Source organism: Lissotriton helveticus, chromosome 12 (assembly GCF_964261635.1).
Source record: "Lissotriton helveticus chromosome 12, aLisHel1.1, whole genome shotgun sequence".
NCBI lineage: Eukaryota > Metazoa > Chordata > Amphibia > Caudata > Salamandridae > Lissotriton > Lissotriton helveticus.
Window position 1 is genome coordinate 848,198,415 of NC_136073.1, and position 21,478 is coordinate 848,219,892.

Below are 21,478 nucleotides of genomic sequence, written 5' to 3' on the forward strand. Positions count from 1 at the left end.
GCCACCAGGAGTCGTCCCAGGCGGAGGGTGAGGGTCACAGGATGAGGACTTCCGTCATGTCCGAGTTCAGTTTCAGGCGGCTGTTCTTCATCCATTCGGCTACCTCTTTCATCGCTTCGTGTAGGTTGGCTCTGGCGGTGGCGGGGTCGTTGGTGAGGGAGAGGATCAGCTGGGTGTCGTCGGCGTAGGAGATGATGTTGAGGTTGTGCTGGCGTGCGATGGCTGCGAGGGGACTCATGTAGACGTTGAAGAGGGTTGGGCTGAGTGAGGAGCCTTGAGGAACGCCGCAAATGACTTCGGTGGCTTCTGATCTGAACGGGGGGAGGCGGACTCTCTGTGTACTTCCGGCGAGGAAGGAGATGGTCCACTCCAGTGCCTTCTCCTGGATTCCGACGTTGCTGAGGCTCTGTACTAGGGTACGGTGGCAGACAGTGTCGAAGGCCGCGGAGAGGTCTAGGAGGATGAGGGCCGCTGTTTCTCCGTTGTCGAGCAGAGCTCGGATGTCGTCGGTGGCTGCGATTAGGGCGGTCTCGGTGCTGTGGTTGGCCCGGAAGCCAGACTGCGAGAGGTCGAGGGATCCGTTCGTCTCGAGGAAGGCGGCCAGCTGCTTGTTGACGGTCTTCTCGATGACTTTAGCGGGGAACGGGAGCAGAGAGATGGGTCGGTAGTTCTTGAGGTTGGCTGGGTCGGCTGATGGCTTCTTTAGTAGGGCGCTGAGTTCGGCATGCTTCCAGTTCTCCGGGAAGGTGGCGGTGTCAAAGGAGGTGTTGATGATGTCCCGCAGGTGGGGTGCGATGACAGCGTCGGCCTTGTTGAAGACGTGGTGAGGGCAGGGGTAGGTCTGAGATCCCGAGTGGATGGAGTTCATCGTGCGGATGGTGTCTTCGGTGCTGATCGGGGTCCAGGCGCGGAGGGTGGTGGTGGGGGGCGGTGGTTCGGTCGTAGCGTGCGTCGGTAGAGTGCTGAAGCTGTTGTGTATGTCCGCGATCTTGTTGTGGAAGTAGGAGGCGCGGGAGTTGCAGAGGTCTTGCGACGGGGTGATGTCGTTGTTTCCGGTGTTGGGGTTGGAGAGCTCTTTAACGATGTTGAAGAGTTCCTTGCTGTTGTGTGCGTTGTTATCCAGTCGTTCCTTGAATGAAGTTTTCTTGGTGGTGTGGATCAGTTGGTGGTGTTTTCGGGTGGCGAGCTTGAGGGTGGTCATGTTGTCCGGTGTTGGGTCTCTGCACCAGGTTTTCTCAAGGGTTCTGCAGTTCTTCTTAGAGTTCTTGAGTTCGTCGGTGAACCATGGGGCTTTCTTGCTACCGGGTCTGCTAGGCGGGGTCCTCAGGGGGGCGAGGTCGTCTGCGCAGTCGCTGATCCACTTTGTGAGGTTGGTGGCCGCTTGGCTGGGGTTCGTAGCGCTGGTGGGTGGGTTCTTGCTCAGGGAAGTTGCGAGCTGGTCGGCTGTGATCTTGTTCCAGCTTCTGCGAGCAACCTGTTGCTGTTGGTGGTGGATCGTGGTCCTTTTGAAGCTGAAGTGGACGCAGCTGTGGTCCGTCCAGTGGAGTCCGGTGGCGTGGCTGAAGGCGATGTCCTTGCTGGAGGAGAAGACGGAGTCGAGTGTGTGTCCGGCGTAGTGGGTGGGGGTGGTCACCAGTTGCTTGAGTCCGAGGTTAGCGAGGTTGTCCAGCAGGGTGGTGGTGTTGCGGTCGTTGTTGTTCTCCAGGTGGAAGTTGAGGTGCCCGAGGAGGATGTAGTCCGCGGAGGGGAGGGCATGCGGGCTGACGAAGTCGGCGATGTCTTCGCTGAATTGTGTGCGTGGTCCCGGGGGTCGGTAGATGAGCTTGCCTCTGAGGGTGGTCTTGGGGTTGATGTGGATCTGGAAGTGCAGGTGCTCGGCGGGTGCGAGGGTGTCGTCGGTGTTGGTCGTGATGCGGATGGAGTTTCTGTGGATGATGGCGATGCCTCCTCCGGTCTGGTTGACGCGGTCCCTCCGGATGATCTTGTAGCCGTCCGGGATGGCGATGGCAATGGCGATGTCGGGCGCTGAGGAGGCGTTCATCCAGGTTTCCGTGAGGAAGGCGACGTCTGGGGTTGTGGTGTCGATCAGGTTCCAGAGCTCGACGGCGTGTCTGTGGACTGAGCGGGTGTTGAGCAGGATGCATTTCAGGTGGCTGCTGCTGTTGCTCGTCGAGGTCTCGAGCACTGCTGGGGTGGTGCAGGTCCGGATGCAGGTGAACTTGCAGGAGTTGCAGCAGAAGGGTCCGTGGGTGCGTTCCGGGGCGGCTCTGTAGCATCTCGGGAGTCTGCCGGCGTTGAGTGCGATGAGTTTGGTGGCGCCGTAGGACAGTCGGTTCGTCTTCCGTCGGTGGGGGCCAGGGGTCCGGGCCCTGGGCGCTGTCCAGGCGCGGACGGGCGCAGACGGGCTTACCTTTGGCGCGCCTTCGGCGCACAATCGGCGCTTCCGCTGCGCGTCAACGCTGCGCGTGCGCACGGTCGCCATTTATGGCGAAGTGCAGGGAGGGAGGGGCAGCTGGGAGGCGGGAGCGGGGAGGAAGGGGGCGTGTCTACACTCGCGGCGGGAAGCGGCAGCGGGGAGCGGGGCGGGTGGGTGCAGGGGACAGTAGCACAGGGGGGGGATACTAGCAGGGGACAAAGTAAACAGCACAGGATACAGTAACAATGAAAGGCACAGAGATACAGTAAAAAACGAGCAATGGCACAAATGTGGCAAAACAACGAGCGGGGGGGCGTGGCCAGAGGGCGGGAAGGCTCAGCGAGGCTGCGAGAGCGGCAGGCGGGGGCACACGCGGCAGCTGGTGGCCGTGCGGCGCGGGGGTGTCCTACAAGTATCTTCAGGATAAATGTGATGGGGCTTGTATCCAGCCAATGGAATATGAGCTCCTCTCGCACTGTAAGGGGGGTGGTTTATAGATGGGTGAGGAGCACAGGCTGAATCATTGTGGTAAGATTCCCACTTGTGTATCCAGTAGCTTTCCATAAAGTTCTGAAAGTGACCTGGTTAAGATATGCTTGTATTTGGGATTTGTTCAGATAAGCTCATTTCTACTGACCTGTCAACCATGGCAGAATACTAACGGGGCTTCTCCACCAAACCATCAGTGAAAACCTAGATTTGTACTTGGCGATTGCCAGCGTCATTCGGTGATGAATATTGACTTCTATTTTTGGGGTTGTCTGTGGTGTGTGCAAACCTCGCTTGATGAAGCGGCGTGGAGCTGAGGGTGCTTTGTAGGCAGTGGAAAACTACTCGCAGTACTTCTCCATACCACCTCCTCATACCATGAGTCCCTTGGACTTTGGTACAGTGGATGGTCTCACCGACCGCATGCGCTGTCAGTGATGGCGGTTCATTTAGCGATCGCATGTGGAGATCATGACTGTGCTTCACCGGGGGAGATAGTGTTAACAAAATTCACGGCGTGTATGAGCAGAGTTGAGCGAAGGAATTATTCACTTTGCAAGGCATTGATCGTAGAAATCTTCAAATTGCAATGCCTTAGAGTTATCATGTTTATTTTGGGTCTAAAAGCTGTCTTTTTAAATCATTTTAAATACAGCACCCATGTTTCTTGTTATAATTTTTTGAATTTGCCTCTTGCTCTCATCCTGCTAAACTTACCCCTGCGACACCTCTTATGTCCAATCTCTTCTGGGTCACTATGGTTGTATACTCGCCTTCTTTACCGCCCAAATATTCAATCTCTGGTGATTCGTTACTTTAAGTGGTACATCTTGCGTGGCAGGGCAGACGCGGGCCTTGCGCTCCAGTTGGTGGCCATCACAGTATGCAAGTTACCTTAATCCACGCACAGGCAGCTGTTCTAATTTGGTGGGTTTTTCTCTGCACATTGTCTTCCATTTAGTTCTGTTTTATGCTATTACAAGTGCAAGAAGCAGAAATCTAAGGAAAGAAAACTGGGCTGAATCTTGCATTAAAGATTTGAATTGAAAATGTGCTAATAACCCTGGGAGGGTGGGTCCAAAAGTGTTGAGACGCTGTGCATTCATTCTGCTGCCCACTGCACACAGAATGTACATTTATTTTGTTTCCTTAAACCATATGCCTTTAAAGTAGCCTATGTATGTTTCCAGCGAACCTGCAAGCAGAGCAGACCCCTTTATGTTTCAGGCTTTTAATGATGTTTTCGATTGCATTTTCACTCTTCTAATGAACATATTTGAGTTTTTTTTAATTCGGCAGTTTCACTTCTCAAATTATAAGCCGCCCGCTTAAAAAAGTAAAAAGATCTCGGCCTCTATAATGTGTGTACATCTGAGTACTGTGCAGATGGGGGCGCTGGTGTGAGCCGCACATTGTTGAAACCTCTGTTCTGTTGTGCTCTGTAGGAGAATGAGAAGTCGCCAAGTCAGAACAGGAAAGCGAAGGATGCCACCTCGGACAACGGCAAAGGTATGGATGCCCTCTGCCACTGGTGCCCTCCCCCACCCCGCGCATAACTCTTGTTCCCACCATCTGTGCGGGGCTTTGTGGGGCGTGATGGATGTGACCTGTAGACAAGTGGGGGCAAGAAGCCTGCCCCTCCCTCTCCAGCCCGCAGCCAGGCAGATGCTCAGACTCTCTCCTATTGTTTCCGAGCAGATGGGCTGGCATACTCTGCCCTGCTGAAGAACGAGCTGCTGGGGGCGGGCATCGAGAAGGTGCAGGACCCGCAGACCGAGGACCGGCGGCTGCAGCCCTCCACGCCCGAGAAGAGGAGCCTCTTCACGGTAAGCCGCAGCGCCCCCTGCTGTCCTCTCACTGACGCCCGCTGGGGCGGGATGATGACCTCTGTGAAGGTCACAGCCGGGCCTGGGCGGTGTGCTGTGGGAGGGCCTGGTCTCAGAGGCGTGAATCCCAGCTAGATCTGAAGATGCAACAGGAGCCCACACATGCTCTTCTGTGCAGCTCTTAGTGTGTTCTCACATGTTTGTTTGCATCGCAGTGGGTTGCTGTGCCTGCTGCAGGGGTCTGTGTGCAACCAGCTCAGTGTTTAGACTCACGCATAGCTTAACTCCTTCAGAGTTTTCCTAGTTTTAATACATTTACAAACAGTAGTTAGTATCCCCACTCCAATCACATGCTCCATTTCAGTACCCACAACGTGTATGTTTATAAGTTGGATTTTTACGCCTATAGCTTGCTGGTTGCTTGCTTGTACTGCCATTTCTCATTCGTAAACGCAAAAGGTATTTGTTTTGCCCGCTGCTGTTTTCTTTTAGCCATTCCATAAAACGTGAGTTGCTCCTTGCTGACCGACAGCCCCCATATGAGCCGCTCTCACCTTGCGTGTTCCTTCCTTGCAGTATTCCCTCAGTTCAAAGCGCTCCAGCCCAGATGACGGAAACGAAGTGTCTCCATACTCCTTGTCGCCCATCAGCAACAAAAGGTCAGTCCTGGCGAGGGCGGTGGTGGCATAAAGAGTGCATTATATGAGGCTAAAATGTGCAGCTCTCCTTTATCTCCACCAGTTGTAAGAACCATCCTGAATTTTTTTATGCTATATGCCTTGTTTATTCAAATGTTTTCTCAGACCAGTAGGGGTCCCTCAATGTAGCACCTGGTGCCTTTCATGGTCGCTTTGTGGCGTCCATCAGAGTTAAAATAGAGGCCTTTTCTTATTGGGTGACACATTCTTTTAAAAAGACTACATATTTCAACACTGGTGTAACACTAGGAGCAAACAAAGATGCAGAAACATCCGTGGCGACCCTCTAATTCTCTTTATCGCGTCTTATGCCCACTAATAAGGGCTGGGCTCCCAAGAAAAGTATTACTGGGTATTTGACTCATTGAAAAGACTGAAAGGGTCACTTCACAGGTCTGAAAAGATTCCACAAGCTGTGATCCTGCCAATGGACTTAATGAACCTCACGTATTGCTTAGTGCTTCTTTTAGCTGAATTGGGTATCCATGGGATGAATGGAAATAGAACTTGTACAGGCAACTTCAAGATAAAGCCCGATAACCAAAGTCTTGCTCTATATCGTTATTTTAGGGCTAGTTGAATGGTCTACCTGGCACCTCTCTTTTGGGATCAGCAGAATGGTTTAGAAGTTAAGGGATGCAAACGCCGTTTCAGTCCCAGCAACCTGACAAAGACGCCCACCTTGACTGATGCTAGCAAATAAAATACAAGCATTGATAATGCATCAGTTTCGCCTATGTAATGAATAAAGAGCTGTTTTCATCAATCATCGGCTGGGAGAAGGAAAGAGCTCCCTGACAGATAACACGGGAGTGGGGAGGACGTGGCACAGCGGCCAGAGCTGCTGACCCTGGAGCTGGGGGTCCCAGTTCAAGTGTCAGTGGTGCAGCGCACTATTTTGTGATTCTATGCAAATTACATAATCTCTCTGGGTGATAAATTGTTAAATAAATATGCGCCAGGAGTTAAGGGAAGAGGTGTGGCGCCGCGGCTAGGGCGACTGACTCTGGAATCTGGGGATCACGGTTCGATCCCCGGCACCGGAAGCAGATTAGCCCAGCACCATGTGACTCTGGGCAATAGCTTGCTTAACCTTCCCGACTGCCCCCAGCACCTAGAGACCCTTACGGGTGATTGTGCGCTTTAAAAAAAAAAAAGGCAAAACTTAATGAAAATATAGTTCCGCCAAAGCAGATGTTAACAGTATTTAGGCGGTGGGAAACTGAGGAGCAGACGAGGAACAAGCATTGGTGAATGCAGGAAAATATGCTACAGCCAATAGAAATGGAAGAAAGGTAAGTGGCACGCGCAGGAACCAATGAGAAGCCAGTAAAGAGAGGATGCAAGTCCCTTTTAAGTTTATATTAAAAGCAATAGATTTTTCAAGTACAGCGCAAGCAAAACCAAATTACAAATTTCTAACATACCGAAGAAAACTACTGCTGTTATAGTTCCAAAAGATAATTGTTTGCTTGAAAGAGCCTTTTATGCACCAAAACAGTGCTCCTGTGATGCATTTGTCCGTGGATAGTTGTGGGGCAGTGATATGAATGTCCATCCAAACATCTGTAAACATTGTTTCTGCATTTTTATGTTTATCTTTCCTTTTGGACAGACCTCATCAAATAACTTTTTAAGTTGATCAATGGACTCATCGACTCTTCTACCCGTTTGATGATTTCGTGATATTCTGTTTTATGCTTGTTAATCTGGATATCATTCCAGGCAGAAGAGTCGTATTATTGCTGTATGCTAGTGGTTCTCCTGCTTTCGGTGTCCATAAATAAGTTTGACTGACCTGTGTCTGTGCAAATTGGTAATCCTTACCTAGCAGACAAACGTGAGTAACTGTTCGTTTGTAGTAGAGCATTCCAGGAGACTTCCATTCCCGAAGAGATTGGAGTTAATGCATTAGTTGTCAGCTACCTTGAGAAGGAACCCAAAATGGAGTACTGCTGTAACACCTAACATTTTTCCTCCCTCATGTCATTCTTTTTATTTGTAATCTAGTTTTAAACATGTTACGTTTTCTTCCGCCTCCTTAGTCTTAAATGTTCATGATAACTTCGACAAGCACTAATTTCAGTGGTGGATGAGAGTCTCCATCTGAAGTGTTTTTTTTCTTTTCTACAGTCAGAAGCTGTTGCGGTCCCCACGAAAACCAACCCGTAAGATCTCCAAGATCCCCTTTAAAGTTCTTGATGCACCTGAACTGCAAGATGATTTCTACTTAAATTTGGTGGACTGGTCCTCTTTGAATGTTCTTAGCGTAGGCCTTGGGACGTGTGTGTACCTGTGGAGCGCATGTACGAGCCAGGTGAGGAACTGCAAGCGTTGCTTCTTAGTGGAAGTCTCGAGCATCCCATACAGTCTGAATAATCCGCAAATCGCCCCTTGGGTTCCAGGACTGTGTGAGCCATTGGTGGTGCATGCCCAGTTTAGCTGTGCACTTTGCACCGGACTGGCAGCCAAGATTTAAGAGGTAGTTTATCCTCGAGTGCCACTGGTCTGTCCTTCAAGACAGGAAATTGGAGAATTGGCCCATGAATCTAGAGTTACTCTGGTGTCCCTGTTGAAATTATCTGCATGTAGTGTATCCTGAAATTGTCTTCTTTGGCTCCGTGTACCCTATAACAAGTGACTATAAACTGATGAAACCGCTACTTTTGAACCCTAAATGTCCGCATGGAGAGGGTCAAGTCGCTAGTCTTTTAGGTGAAAATTACATTTTTGTTTCCTGTCTTCAACCATCTTAGGTGACGAGGTTATGTGACCTCTCGGTGGAAGGAGACTCAGTAACGTCTGTGGGATGGTCAGAAAGGGTCAGTATAATGCATAAAAGTTTATATCTATACACTCGCACAGGATTCATGTGAATAAGATATTCTTTTCTAATTGATGCTTAATGCCATATTGCACGTTTTTGGGTCCTCTTTATAGTGTAGTAATGTCTCTGTCAAATGTTTATTTAAATATTGCTTTTACAATGCTTCAAACTGGTCATCATGCCATACAATAAAGCAGAGAAGATTGAGAAATGCTAGGGCAGCCTTTATTTTTCAAATGTCCTATAAAAATGGCAGTGCATAAAATAAACGTGATGATTATTGCTTGATCTTGTTTAGTATAATGTACAAAGCGCAGTGATAAACGGTACCACAGGGGTTGCTGTATGTGAGCGTGAAGTGTGCAACTCCCCACTGATATGTACTTTTTCTGATATGCTTGTTTTTTTTATCTTAATCGCTTGAACAGTAATAATTAAGATATGACCGTGCCTCCTATACAGTTGTGCATTTTCAGTACATGATCACTTAGTGGGAACATTTGGGATGTCTGCTTAGGGGGAGTTGCCTGTTGCCTGGAATACAGGGAGATGGAAAGGAAGCTGTTGTGCTGTTTGTCAGGCCGACCTGCAATAAAGAGAAACTGATTTGTCTAGGTGTCCACATTTCCGCCGTATTGAAACTTTCCCTCTTTTGTTAGGGTAATCTCGTTGCAGTAGGAACACACAAAGGCTTCGTACAAATATGGGACGCAGCAGCTGGCAAAAAGTTATCCATCCTCGAAGGCCACACAGCCAGAGTTGGTAAGCAAATAAAGAGCTTTCATGTTCTCTTTGGGTACAGTTTTACACCTCTGTCTATTGTTCGAGATAGGTAGTTACAGGTCTTTGACCTTAATGGAATCTGCCAACTTCTCTTTTCTTTTGTGTGTGAGAGGGTCTGCTAGATCTGGTCTATAGTTGAGTTTCCACTCATGCTATAATTAGTTTAAATTTCCATTACTTGAATTTAACTCCTGTAAGGTGAATTTGTCGAGACCTGCTTGTCACTCACGAAGGTATCCAGGCGCTCTTGAGTCCGGTTTGTTGCTCTGAGCATCAAATAACTAGGCAGCCTCCTGCTCATCAGTGGGGCACCACATTTGAAACCTTACGGTTGTGGGACTATTTGTAGTGTGGTGATGCCTCCCGCTCATCACAGAGGCAGCACACTGTAAAAATGTATGGTCGCTGGAGTATTAGCCATGTGCATAGACCTTCGCTCATGACTGGGGCAGCGCATTCGAAAACCTTATGGTTGCTGGACTATAAGCCAAGTGTAGATGCCATTCCATGACACAAACCTCATTCAAAATTTCCATTTTGGGATCTGGTGAAGTTAGTTCTAGAAAAAGCCAATGTAGCTTGTTTATAGCAGCACGTTTTGAACAACTTGCATATCTCTAGGTTCAAGTTGCCCCAATGGCACTTAACAAGTGCACTGCTTGTGATTTAGTAATTTGTAACTTGTCGTCCACGCATGTTCATTTACAATGCGTATCTTACCATGTGTGCTCTGCTTTTGAGTTGAAATATAATATTAGAAACAACACTCTCCGATTCCATCAGTTCCCCAGCATCCCTGCTGGGTTATTGTGTGTTAATAGAATTTTTAAATGCACTCCTTTTCCTGTGACATTTACAAATGACTCCTAGCAGATACCATTAATGGTGTATGTTTTGCTGGTCACAAACCAGCCTTCAGTGGAAGAAATTGGACTCGTTATCCAAGCCTACAGGTTAAATACTATACTCCGAAATGAGGCCTATCGGTATTTAGGCTTATGTATTGTTTCGACCCCCCTCTATTTATGGGGAAAAAGGGTACTATCTTAATGCAAGGTCTTTTTTCAAAGGGTGAGCAATGCTAATGCAATCCTGCTTCATATTTTCTAGCTTAATTTTCTGGAACTCGATAGCCATTGTGGCTGGGCCAGTAATGGGAATGGACCAATGCCGCTGTAACCTTAAACAAACAACATCACATGAATCGAAAATATCAGAGAATTTGCTGTTCCTAGTGATGGTCACATTAACTCAAGTGACTAAAACCTGTGACTTCTACTTTAGAAATTGAAGAACTATTTGGTACAACCCTCTCCATGGAGCTATAAAAGCCTGACTGGGTTGTCAAAGTATATTTCTTAGTTGCTTGTCCACATGCCAACACCAAAGCAGTTGGGTTACATTGTTATTTATAAATTATATTCCCATGTTGCTGCCGGCTTTCTAGAATAAAAGACATCCACCAAAAAGTTGTCTCCTTTTATATTCTTCTTCTTAAGCAGCCATCAGAAATGGTGTGCATGTAGCGACCAGTCTCTTTGACCTTGTTTGGTCTCCCCAATCGATCATAGAACAATAAACATTTCTCTTGCCTATGGCTGCAATTTATCCACTTTATGACAGCCATGTGGAAATGGACCACTGTCCATATGGACGTAAATAGCAAAATATAGGGATCACTTTGATGCGGAAGACCTGCTAATCAGACCAGTTGGGTGTTGTAGAAAAGTTTGCGCTTACCATTGAGGTGCTCTATTCTCTGGGCATACAAGACTGGTTGGAAAAGCAGGTGGTATTTATATTTGCATTTAATAAAAGTGGATCTAAATCACAAGCGATAATGTGGTCAAGTTTGTTTTGTTAACTCGCAGGATTAAGTATCTAATTGCCCCTTATCTCCCAGTAATGTGTTCTTTTAATAAACCCCATTTCTCCTCTTGGTACACTCTCTGTGAAAACAAGACTATTCAATGTAGCCAGAGGATAACCTAGAGTAAATGTATCTCAACTAGGGCAGCATACAGAATGTGAAAAAAGTAATGCCCCTTAACATCCCCACTCTTTCTTCCTTCTGGTTAAAACAGTCCTTTACATGTAATTTCTCATAGATCATATGTTTGATTTGCTTTAGAGGAATGTCCTCCACTTTTCTTCATGTTGTGTCTGTGCCTGATTCTTCATGGGGAATTGTCTTGATCTGATAGACTTCTAGCTACAGATTACTTACCTTTGAATTTCCCAGGCGTCAGGTTGGATCTGCAAACTTTTGCTCGAGCTATACCCCTTGCGCGTGCAGTCGGGTGATCCATTCGGCCCTTCGTGACGTCGGCAGCATCGGTTATGATGCCGCGGTCACCTACATATGCCCCACCCAGGCACGCAGACATCAGTTCTTTTCTTTCCGCACCAGTTAAGCGCCGATCCAGAGAAGAGCTACCCCTCTGTTACTTTTTGACAGGCCCTTTTTGACTTTTGACGACTACGTAATTTTTTCGTGTGCGAGAATGTCTTTGAGGAAGACTGGGTATAAACCGTGCTGTGAATGTCACTACGTGATTTCTGTAACCGAAAGCCACCTCGTCTGTCTCTGGTGTCTCGAGCGCGACTACAACTCAGTCATGCTCGGACCGTCGGGCAATGGCTTCGAATGCCTTGCGGGAGCAGGCTGTGAAGGTCCTTGTGGGCCCAGTAGTTGACACCATCCAGTAAGACTCTGCGGAGGTCCCGGTCTCGTTCAAAGAAGAGGAGGTCGCAAGACTGCTCCTGGAGCCCCTAGTCCTCTTTGTCCCACTCGATCATCGGTACACTTGGAAGAGGCACAAGAAGAAGTCCAAGCAGACTTCATCTTGTTTTCGACTGTCTCTTGACGAACGAGGTAAGGAGCTCCGACTGTCTAGGTACGGTTCTGCGGAGCAGGAGCCAGGGTCGACTTCTCACCTACCTCTCTTTCTGGGAGCCGAAATGACCCCGCCGCGTTTGAGCGGTCTGACCCCTCTGGTGAGCCCTCAGGCTCCACCGGTCGGAAGGGGCCCCGTTAGATTTGATGCCGTCTGCTCCGGCCACGGTTCCGGTGGGGCCTCAGGGATCGTATCCTGGATGGTGCTGGTCCTGCCATCGTGACCTTCCCCGGCGGCGTACCCATAGTCGGCACTTTTGTAAATGCTGGTGCCCACCGGCTGTTCCAGGCCCATCCTGATCACCGACGACAGCTTTGAAACAGCGCTACTCGACACCGATTCCTATGCCAATTGGACCCAGAGGTTCTTTGTTGTTCCCTGAACATTTTGATGATGTTTTAGGCTCTGGAGAGGATTGGGAGGGGTCTATGGACCCTTTAGAACACCTGGGTGTCTCCGCAGAGCAGATGGACTGGTTTGGGGGAACTTGGGGAGGCCAGTGGACTGGACACTTCCCCAGATACTGGCATGCTCTCTTCGCCAACTGTGGCTACATGGTAGTCAAAAGAGCAGCTGAGGTCCTTGGACTGGAGTTGCCCTCTGTGCAGGTCAGGACTAATCACCTGACCGATGTGTTTCAGCCTGGGACTTTCACCTCTGAACCCCTTTTGACCTTTAATGAAGCACTTACTGATGTGTTTCTAGGCACGCCTAGCAGAGGGGTTCCTGTGAATAGGACAATTGCACACTGCCATTGCCCAGCTCCAGGTGACCCAAAGTTCCTCAGCCAACACCCCACCACAGAAAACTTGGTGGTGCAGGCTTCTACCTCCCAGGGCGTGTTCCCTTCCGACTCTCCGGATAGGTAATTCAAGAGGCTGGAATCAGTTGGGAAGATGTTTTCTTCGTCCAGCCTGGCATTATGGTCGGTGAATACCACATGCTTATTGGGCCGTTTCTTCCACTCACTTTGGGAGACGGTTGCGCAAGTCCTGTGTCAAGAAGCCAGTGGTCCACAGGAGTCGATGCTGGTCCCAACGCCCCTCCACCTCAGTTGCCGCCCAACATTAAATATTGTAGCAACCCCTGACGTAGAAGGGAAAGGGGGATTGGATAAAACAATAAAATTGAGAGAGAGACAACCTATGGCGATGGATATGACACCTCTTCTGGTTCTGTCTGGCCCTCGAGTAATGTCCCCAAAACCATAGGTTATAGCTGTTCTCTCTGAAGGGGATATTGCCTCTCTGAATCTGTAGTACTGTCACAGATTCAGACGCCTTTTATAATTATCTTCAACTGTTAGGCTTCTGTGAACTGCCCTAGTTAAAACTGTCACTAAGGAGTTATTAGAAGTTCTTTTTAAAGTAACCGGAAAATAAGAAGAAATACGAGTTCTGCATCACTCTAACAAAATGGGAAAGTTAAAGTTGCCGTTTTCAAGTAGGAGTAATGAGAACTATTAATTGCTCCGATAAACAGTCTCTGAAATTTCAATAAGGTTGACAAGAAACAGGTGCTGAATTAGTTTCCGCTCCGTGTGGAAATATTCCTGGGAAAGTTCACAGTCTTTAAATAACAAGATGTCCTTACTTGTATCCCTCGTTGCGCATGCAATAGCTACAAATCTAGGTTTGTTGAAGAAACTCGATATAACCTGAACTCTGGAAAAATGCTGCTGCTCCCGGTCAGAATACAGTTGAAGTGCGCAGATTAAAATCGAAGCGCGCGCTTCATGCAGCTGCGAGTCGCGTGACATTAAACACTAGAGCAGCAACCCTGGTGCTTATCACGGCGCCACGCACTCGCCATTTTCAGACCCTGTGGTCTGATACTGAGCAAGCACCGTCGCAGGAAATAACCAGACACCACATGACGTTTCTTCCAATGCTGATGTTTTAAAGGTTTTTGTCTGAGAAGGCTTTTCTTGTTGAAATATCTGTCCATGTAAACTGCAGCCAGAGTGGTCTTGACATCCTGCCACAAGTCCAGGAGGAGTCCAAGGCTGTGCTCTCTCAGGCGGTTAAGGACGAGAGAGATGCTGAAAAATTTGCCATACTGTGTGGCCTTGACATGACTGATTCGCTGGGCAGAGTGATTTCAACGATGGTGGCCTTGCAGCGCCACGCCTGGTTTAGAACGTCTGGCTTCTCGGGCGATGTCCAGGCAAACTTGATGGACATGCCGTTTGATGGTTCCCGTCTTTTTTGAGGAAAAGGCAGACTCTGCCCTAGTGCGTTTCAAGGACTCTCGGGCTACGGCTAGTTCCTTGGGCCTCTCTTCTACTCCTCGTGGCCAGTCTAGCTTTCCCTCCTTTTGGGCAGCTGAAGGGGTTTTCAGCCACATCAGCCCTATCCCACCCAACGTCCAGCGCATGCTTCCTAAGCAGTGCGGGGATGTGGACACAGTTAATTACGTCCTAGGAATGGAAGGCAGAAGCCGTCGACCACCCTGCCCTCTGCAGCCTCCGAGCACTCCTAGTCTTGACTCCGCAAGACCACATCACTACAGTTGGTGGGAAAGCGATCGAGAGGATCCTAGATTCAGAAGTAGGCAGTGGCTGTTATTCCCCTACTTTCTGATTCCAAAAAAGAACAAAGGGTTGAGGCCCATTTTAGATCTTTGGACTGTCAATCTCTTCTTCAAGAAGAAGTTCAAGATGCTTACTTTAGCTCAGCTGTTGTCTGCCCTAGACCAAGAAGACTGGGTGGTAGCGTTGGACCTGCAGAATGCATATTTTCACATCCCCATCCTGCCTGGGCCAAAGCAGTTACCTGCGGTTCAAGGTAAGTGTTAGAAATGGGTTCTCTGGTTGGCTAAGGCCTGCGCCAAAGCCAGGCAGAGCCCACCACTCTAGTCGGGGCAAGGGAGTTACACGCCAAGATAACCCCTGCTCACCCCCATGGTAGCTTGGCACGAGCAGTCAGGCTTATCCCGGAGGCAATGTGTAAAGCGTTTGCGCAACACACACACACCGCGGCAACACACTAGGCACACCACAAAAGGTACTCCACACAAGGTTATATATAAAAATAGCCTTTGTATTATAAGAAACACATTAGAAACCTAATCACACATTTACACTGCGCCAACTGGCATGGGCAATATTCACAGGGGATTATGTACACATGACAGGGCCACATGGACCACCGTCAGAATCATCACTTAGTATATGTTCTACATTTGCTAATTTCTACTAACTGTAGCACAAACTATAGATGTAGAGCACAACCAGTAATTACTGGTGCAATACTGACCTCAGCATTCACATTAGGAGGCATAAATACATTATAGCACAATGGTACAGCACCCCACATAGTATATCTTTTACAATAACATTGAATGCATTCTTCAAAAAAACATTTCAGTAGGACTTGAGGTTCTTTTTTTTCTTTGCTTTTATTAACAATCTTCCAGTTTAAAAAGAAGAAACGTAGCCAACGCGTTTCGTCCGTAGGACTTCTTCAGGGCTACAATAAACAAACATACAAATACATATATTATACAAAAAGCTATTTACAATTTAAAACACAGATTCATGATACATTTTCTGGTTGTGAAAAACAATTAGATCACACCACATCTTGCTTCACAAGTGTCCTACTGAGCTGACTAATTTAGTGACATTTGAAGTTTCTTGAAGAGTAGAGGACAACAGATTTTAGAACAACTCGTTCAATATCTTATTTTTCTATCTTTTTTATGACATATATTTCTCTATATCAAAACAGTCATTAGGATTACATGAGCAAAATTTCCCACATTTTAGTGATAAAGCTGGCCATGCTGTGCATTTGACTAAGGACAGAGAGGAACAATTTTTTATGTGGACCCTATGCTGTGATTTTAGAAAAGTGAAAATAAATGAAGATAATAACAACACGGGACTGATTCTTACCGGAAAGTTTTTCTACGTATTTCAAAGTTGTTACACAGATCTTTTTATGAGGCAATTGCCATCACGGCTTTGAATTTGTCAATAACGGCCTATTAATAAAGGAAATACAGAGATTTGTAATAGTGCACCTATAATCATAACATGATTGTGTGAATGCCAATTGCATCAATAACACAAACCTTTTCATTTGTGGCTGTTTTGAAAAATATCTTTTCTTTTTATTTTCTAGTTTATTGAGCGTCAAAGAATATATAAGGCATGAGTGGCCTGGTGGAAAAGGAAACAAAAAAAGATGTGATCATGTGTTATTAAAGATCACGCCGTAGGAGAAAGTTAATTGTGATTGCAGGTTGTTTTGTTGTAACACATACCTTGCGAGGAAGGATGACAGTCAAATCCTTCTATTTGTGCTGAGCTCGGGTCATATAGGACGTATCTATTCACTGTCCACACCCCATCATTTCTGAAGTAAAAATATTTATAGCATAAGAATCGCTCATATCTTATCAATGTTATCATGCTTTTTAGAAGAACATCTTGCTTTTATTCTAAAACATTTGGGTGATGCAATAGAGCAGCCCTCAATAGTTAGTTTCAAGAGTGCTGTTTAGGGGCTAAGGCAGTACATAGTGGAAATGGAGTGGCATCTCGTATTTGCAATTCTAAACAATGCAAAGTTGCCAAAATTCTAATTGTAACATAACATTAGAGCCCACAGAAATTTTCACCGTGCTCCCCCATGCCGTTACCATGATAAACATTAGAGCACCAACTGGTACCTTACAAAATGCAATTCATATATGCATTTTCCACTCAAGTTACGATTGGCACATGAGAAAAATCCATTTTCTTTTAATTTTTTGTTCGTTAGGTGTCAAAAGATATGTTAGGCGACATGTAGCAGTGCCGTTATGGCCAGGGGCAAAGACCGAGGCCCCCAAGCTGTACAGCCAAATATTCATCAAATTTATTTACAGAGGCATAGTCACGAGAAGGAAAACCCGAGCTAAACAAACCCTCCTTAAAGGGAAATGTCTAGTCAATGTCACGAGCAAAAACTTTCCCAAACGAAAAAAAGTCTAAGAGCCCCTTATGCTACTTACTTCGGTTAAGCGCCGCGTCTGCCGTCTCACTCGATCCAAGGTTCAGAGATGTGGGCAAAATTCACGAGTTTAAATAGCCCGCAAAGCTGCATCAGCTGTGTCCAATAAGCGTGAGTCTGTGCTCAGAACAACCGCAACTGTGGCCGCCATCTTGTAATGGACAAACCAACGTAAGCAGTCAATGTTACACAGAGTGTTGAAAAAATAAAAATGTTTTTGAGGAACTGGCAGACGAATTACATATAGCATGTGTGCATGGCAGATAAAGACTATAAATGTCATGCACTCGTATGTTATGATTAAGAAAAAAGGGTAGTTATCATTTAAGCAGATGTTTGATGCTGTAGACTGCCGTCTTAATTCACGCACCACATTTATATAAAAGTGGCCAGCATGTGCAAAGTGATATGAGCGAATATCTATTTGCCAAAGATTCTTTCGTATTGGTTCCCGAACCACGTTATGTAAAGACAGCTGGGGCATGTGCGAAGGAATTTTTCGGAAATGCTAGCAATCGACATGTTATTGCCAAGCAATGTCCGACTGACCCTAACGCTGTATACAAGACTTTGGTAACAAGCGTGATTTTTTCAGCGATGAACACAAAACCACTGGGTATGGGCTCCCACAGGCATTGCTTGCCACACTTGAATAAGAAACAAAACAGTTGCAAATGCCACTACTTTTTCAAAATAACATTACTTGAATAAACATGTGACCCAAACAATATGTTTACCGTGAAATAAATTCTGTTTGTTTTAATCTTTTTTCATTTTCATTTGACACTTCTATTTCAAAAATGATCTCACAATATATTGTACAAATATTAAAAACCTGAGGTGCGCAACAAATATCAAATACAGTGATAACAAAATTTGTTAGATATTTACAGTGTAATACAACTTATTCACCATTCAATCTCCACTCATACAACACTCAATCCAGTACAGATAGACAAACTCACAACAAAACATAAATGATTCGAAACGTTCCTGGATGCACTCTCCAGTAACACAAGCCAAATGTTTTTTTCGGTATTTACAAATTTTACTACGTTAGAGATTCAATAACAGATTCTTTTTGGCTATTAACGGGGTCTACGCGTTTCGAACTACCATTCTTGCGTAGTTCTCTTCAGGACCAATCTGTAATGACAAAAAGCAACAAATCTATTGTTGGGGGGGGAAAACATATTCTCTACAGTGCCCTACCCCTGAAACTCGAGTGTCCTCACCTACCTTGTGCTCGACAAAGCAAGCTAGAAGGGTTGTGATCCCAGTCTAAAAAGCAACAACAGCACATGACCAAATCAGAAAAGCATTACCACAACCAGCACACTGGCATCCAACATGGCATTCATCACCCTGACTTACTTGGGAATCACTGTGCGCTCCCAGGTTTGCCTGGCTCGCCTGTCTGTGGGGAGACAACAATGGAAACATTGTTGGTTGTAATTCTAGATATGCTCCGAACAAGGGACCGAATCAAGCACGCACTGTTTACCTGTTTGGGGCGAGGCAGGCGTGTTGAATGCAAAAGCGTTTCCGTTCGTTTGGCCGTTTTATTCTTTGCCGTTCTGGGGGGACAAACCATTCGAAGCGCATTAGTGGATTATATCCATTGCTGCGGGTGGTCGTGCTGATTGTACAAAGTTTGTGGAACTTACTAGGTAAACGGTGAATCGCTCGCGTCTGAAACACCCGGCGTCTGGATGCTGCATTGATTTTCAGGCACTTCCTGGTTCCTCTAGAGTTGTGAGTAATGTAGTTCTCGGCGGTTGCATGTGGACGGCGGCCCGACTTTGAAGTTCCAAACTCACTTATCATGTTGGCAATTGATAATGCGCTTTTGGTCTGTTTGATTCACCCCTGGCGGCAGTGTATTTGCCACAATTATACATATGTTATAGGGGAACGGCAATTGTTGGATTTCGTGAAGGCATTGTCCGCGATGTTGGGAATAAGCCCCGGGTGCAATTAAAGGATGCGTCAGGCATAGGTTCATGTGGCCAATTCAACACCTGTAATGTCGGGTAAAGGAGGGGTCATGTGAGCCCAGTATAAATCCTCATTTTGTCCATGTATACCTGCATGGCACATCGGTCTGACTTATAATTTGAAAATTTCAGACAGTTCGTTTAATCCAGAGAACACAGTGTTAAATTTCAAAATGAGCATCGCCTCTCTTTTTATCAATTTCGCATCCAAATCGCCTCCTCTGATGTCATTTTCCACTTTGGATATGACTGTCCACGTTAATTCATTTTCATGGTGGTTCTTTTCTTTCCAATGGTTGACCAAAGGGGCATTCACAACACTATTCTTAATTCTAGATTTGTGCTGCTGGATTCTTACTCGAACCTCTTGATTAGTTTTCCCGATGTACAAGAGGTCGCATGGGCACAAAATTCCATACACGACGAACCTCGTTTTACAGTTCGAGAATGTTTCGTGTTTCCAATTTGTTGAACCATGAGTGAATATTTTGCCTTCTTTTGTAGACTCGCAGCACGAACAATGGCCGCACTTGTGGTGGCCTTGAATTGGAGGAAGGCGTAACATGTTTCTCAAATCTGGATTTTTTGTCGTGGGTAATGCTGCTCTTACCAAGTGGTTGGAAATGCTGTGGTTTTTTTTGAATGCAAACAGGGGTTCCTTATGCAACATTTGGTCTAAATCTTTGACCAGATGCCAATTTTGTTTCACTGCTTTCTTTAAACCATTTGAATTTGGACAGAAGGTTGACACGAATACCATCCTATCAGTATTCTTTTTTGGTCTCCTTTCTAGTAAGCATTCTCTTGGTGTCCACCATGCTCTTTTGCGTGATTTCCTGAGGAGTTTTTTAGGGTATCCGCGTTGTATTAAATTATTGGTTAGGACCTCTGCATGCCTTAGATATTCCTGCTTTTCTGTGCAGTTCCGGCGAATCCGAAGATACTGCCCGTAGGGTAAATTTTCTTTGAGGCTGCGTGGGTGGTTACTCCCGAAATGTAATGCTTTATTCCGATCCGTGGGCTTTTTATATAGCGTTGTTACCAGCCCGCCCATGGAGGGATATACTTCCACATCCAAGAATGGCATTTTGTCACATGAATAGTCCAGACTGAAATGGATCATTGGCACTCTGTTGTTGAGCCATTGATGGAAGTTTTTTAAGGCTTCTTCTGACCCCGTCCATACGAAGAACACATCGTCGATAAAGCGATGCCAATTAGTTATCCATTGGGAGAACGGATTATTTGTGAAAACGAATGTTTCCTCATACTTTGCCATGAATAGGATGGCTAATTCTGGGGCAAAGGGGCACCCCATCGCCACCCCTCCTGTTTGTAGGAAAAATTGCCCATTAAAGTTGAAGTAGTTTTTTTTAAGAGCAAATTCTGCAAGTTTTTTGATGAATGATGTCGGTACTTTATGAGGTCGTTCGCGTTCCTCTAGGTATACTTCCAGGACATTGAGCCCTTCTTCCTGAGGTATTCTCGTATACAAGGATGTTATATCCATGGTTACCATTAGATCACTATTTTTATCAAACTGGATGTTGGTTAGTTTGTTCAGGAAATCTGTTGTATCTTGTAGATAAGATTTCACATGGTGCACAAATGGTTTTAAGAAGAAATCCACAAATTTGGAGATCGGTTCTAATAACGAACCGCAGCCCGAAACTATTGGGCGCCCCCTGGAAGTATACCTAGAGGAACGCGAACGACCTCATAAAGTACCGACATCATTACATTTCGGGAGTAACCACCCACGCAGCCTCAAAGAAAATTTACCCTACGGGCAGTATCTTCGGATTCGCCGGAACTGCACAGAAAAGCAGGAATATCTAAGGCATGCAGAGGTCCTAACCAATAATTTAATACAACGCGGATACCCTAAAAAACTCCTCAGGAAATCACGCAAAAGAGCATGGTGGACACCAAGAGAATGCTTACTAGAAAGGAGACCAAAAAAGAATACTGATAGGATGGTATTCGTGTCAACCTTCTGTCCAAATTCAAATGGTTTAAAGAAAGCAGTGAAACAAAATTGGCATCTGGTCAAAGATTTAGACCAAATGTTGCATAAGGAACCCCTGTTTGCATTAAAAAAAAACCACAGCATTTCCAACCACTTGGTAAGAGCAGCATTACCCACGACAAAAAATCCAGATTTGAGAAACATGTTACGCCTTCCTCCAATTCAAGGCCACCACAAGTGCGGCCATTGTTCGTGCTGCGAGTCTACAAAAGAAGGCAAAATATTCACTCATGGTTCAACAAATTGGAAACACGAAACATTCTCGAACTGTAAAACGAGGTTCGTCGTGTATGGAATTTTGTGCCCATGCGACCTCTTGTACATCGGGAAAACTAATCAAGAGGTTCGAGTAAGAATCCAGCAGCACAAATCTAGAATTAAGAATAGTGTTGTGAATGCCCCTTTGGTCAACCATTGGAAAGAAAAGAACCACCATGAAAATGAATTAACGTGGACAGTCATATCCAAAGTGGAAAATGACATCAGAGGAGGCGATTTGGATGCGAAATTGATAAA

General features: G+C 46.1%; 1 protein-coding gene across 5 annotated transcripts in view; it reads left to right on the forward strand.

Annotated features, from left to right (window-relative positions):
• FZR1 (fizzy and cell division cycle 20 related 1) overlaps positions 1 to 21,478 on the forward strand; it is a 94,048-nt gene that overhangs the window by 49,285 nt on the left and 23,285 nt on the right. For all 5 annotated transcript variants that reach the window (XM_078669952.1, XM_078669953.1, XM_078669955.1 and 2 more), the window contains 6 exons: positions 4,351 to 4,414; positions 4,604 to 4,731; positions 5,308 to 5,390; positions 7,563 to 7,746; positions 8,186 to 8,251; positions 8,916 to 9,018. In XM_078669952.1, the coding sequence (XP_078526078.1) occupies positions 4,351 to 4,414; positions 4,604 to 4,731; positions 5,308 to 5,390; positions 7,563 to 7,746; positions 8,186 to 8,251; positions 8,916 to 9,018 (628 nt within the window). The remainder of the gene's footprint in view (positions 1 to 4,350; positions 4,415 to 4,603; positions 4,732 to 5,307; positions 5,391 to 7,562; positions 7,747 to 8,185; positions 8,252 to 8,915; positions 9,019 to 21,478) is intronic.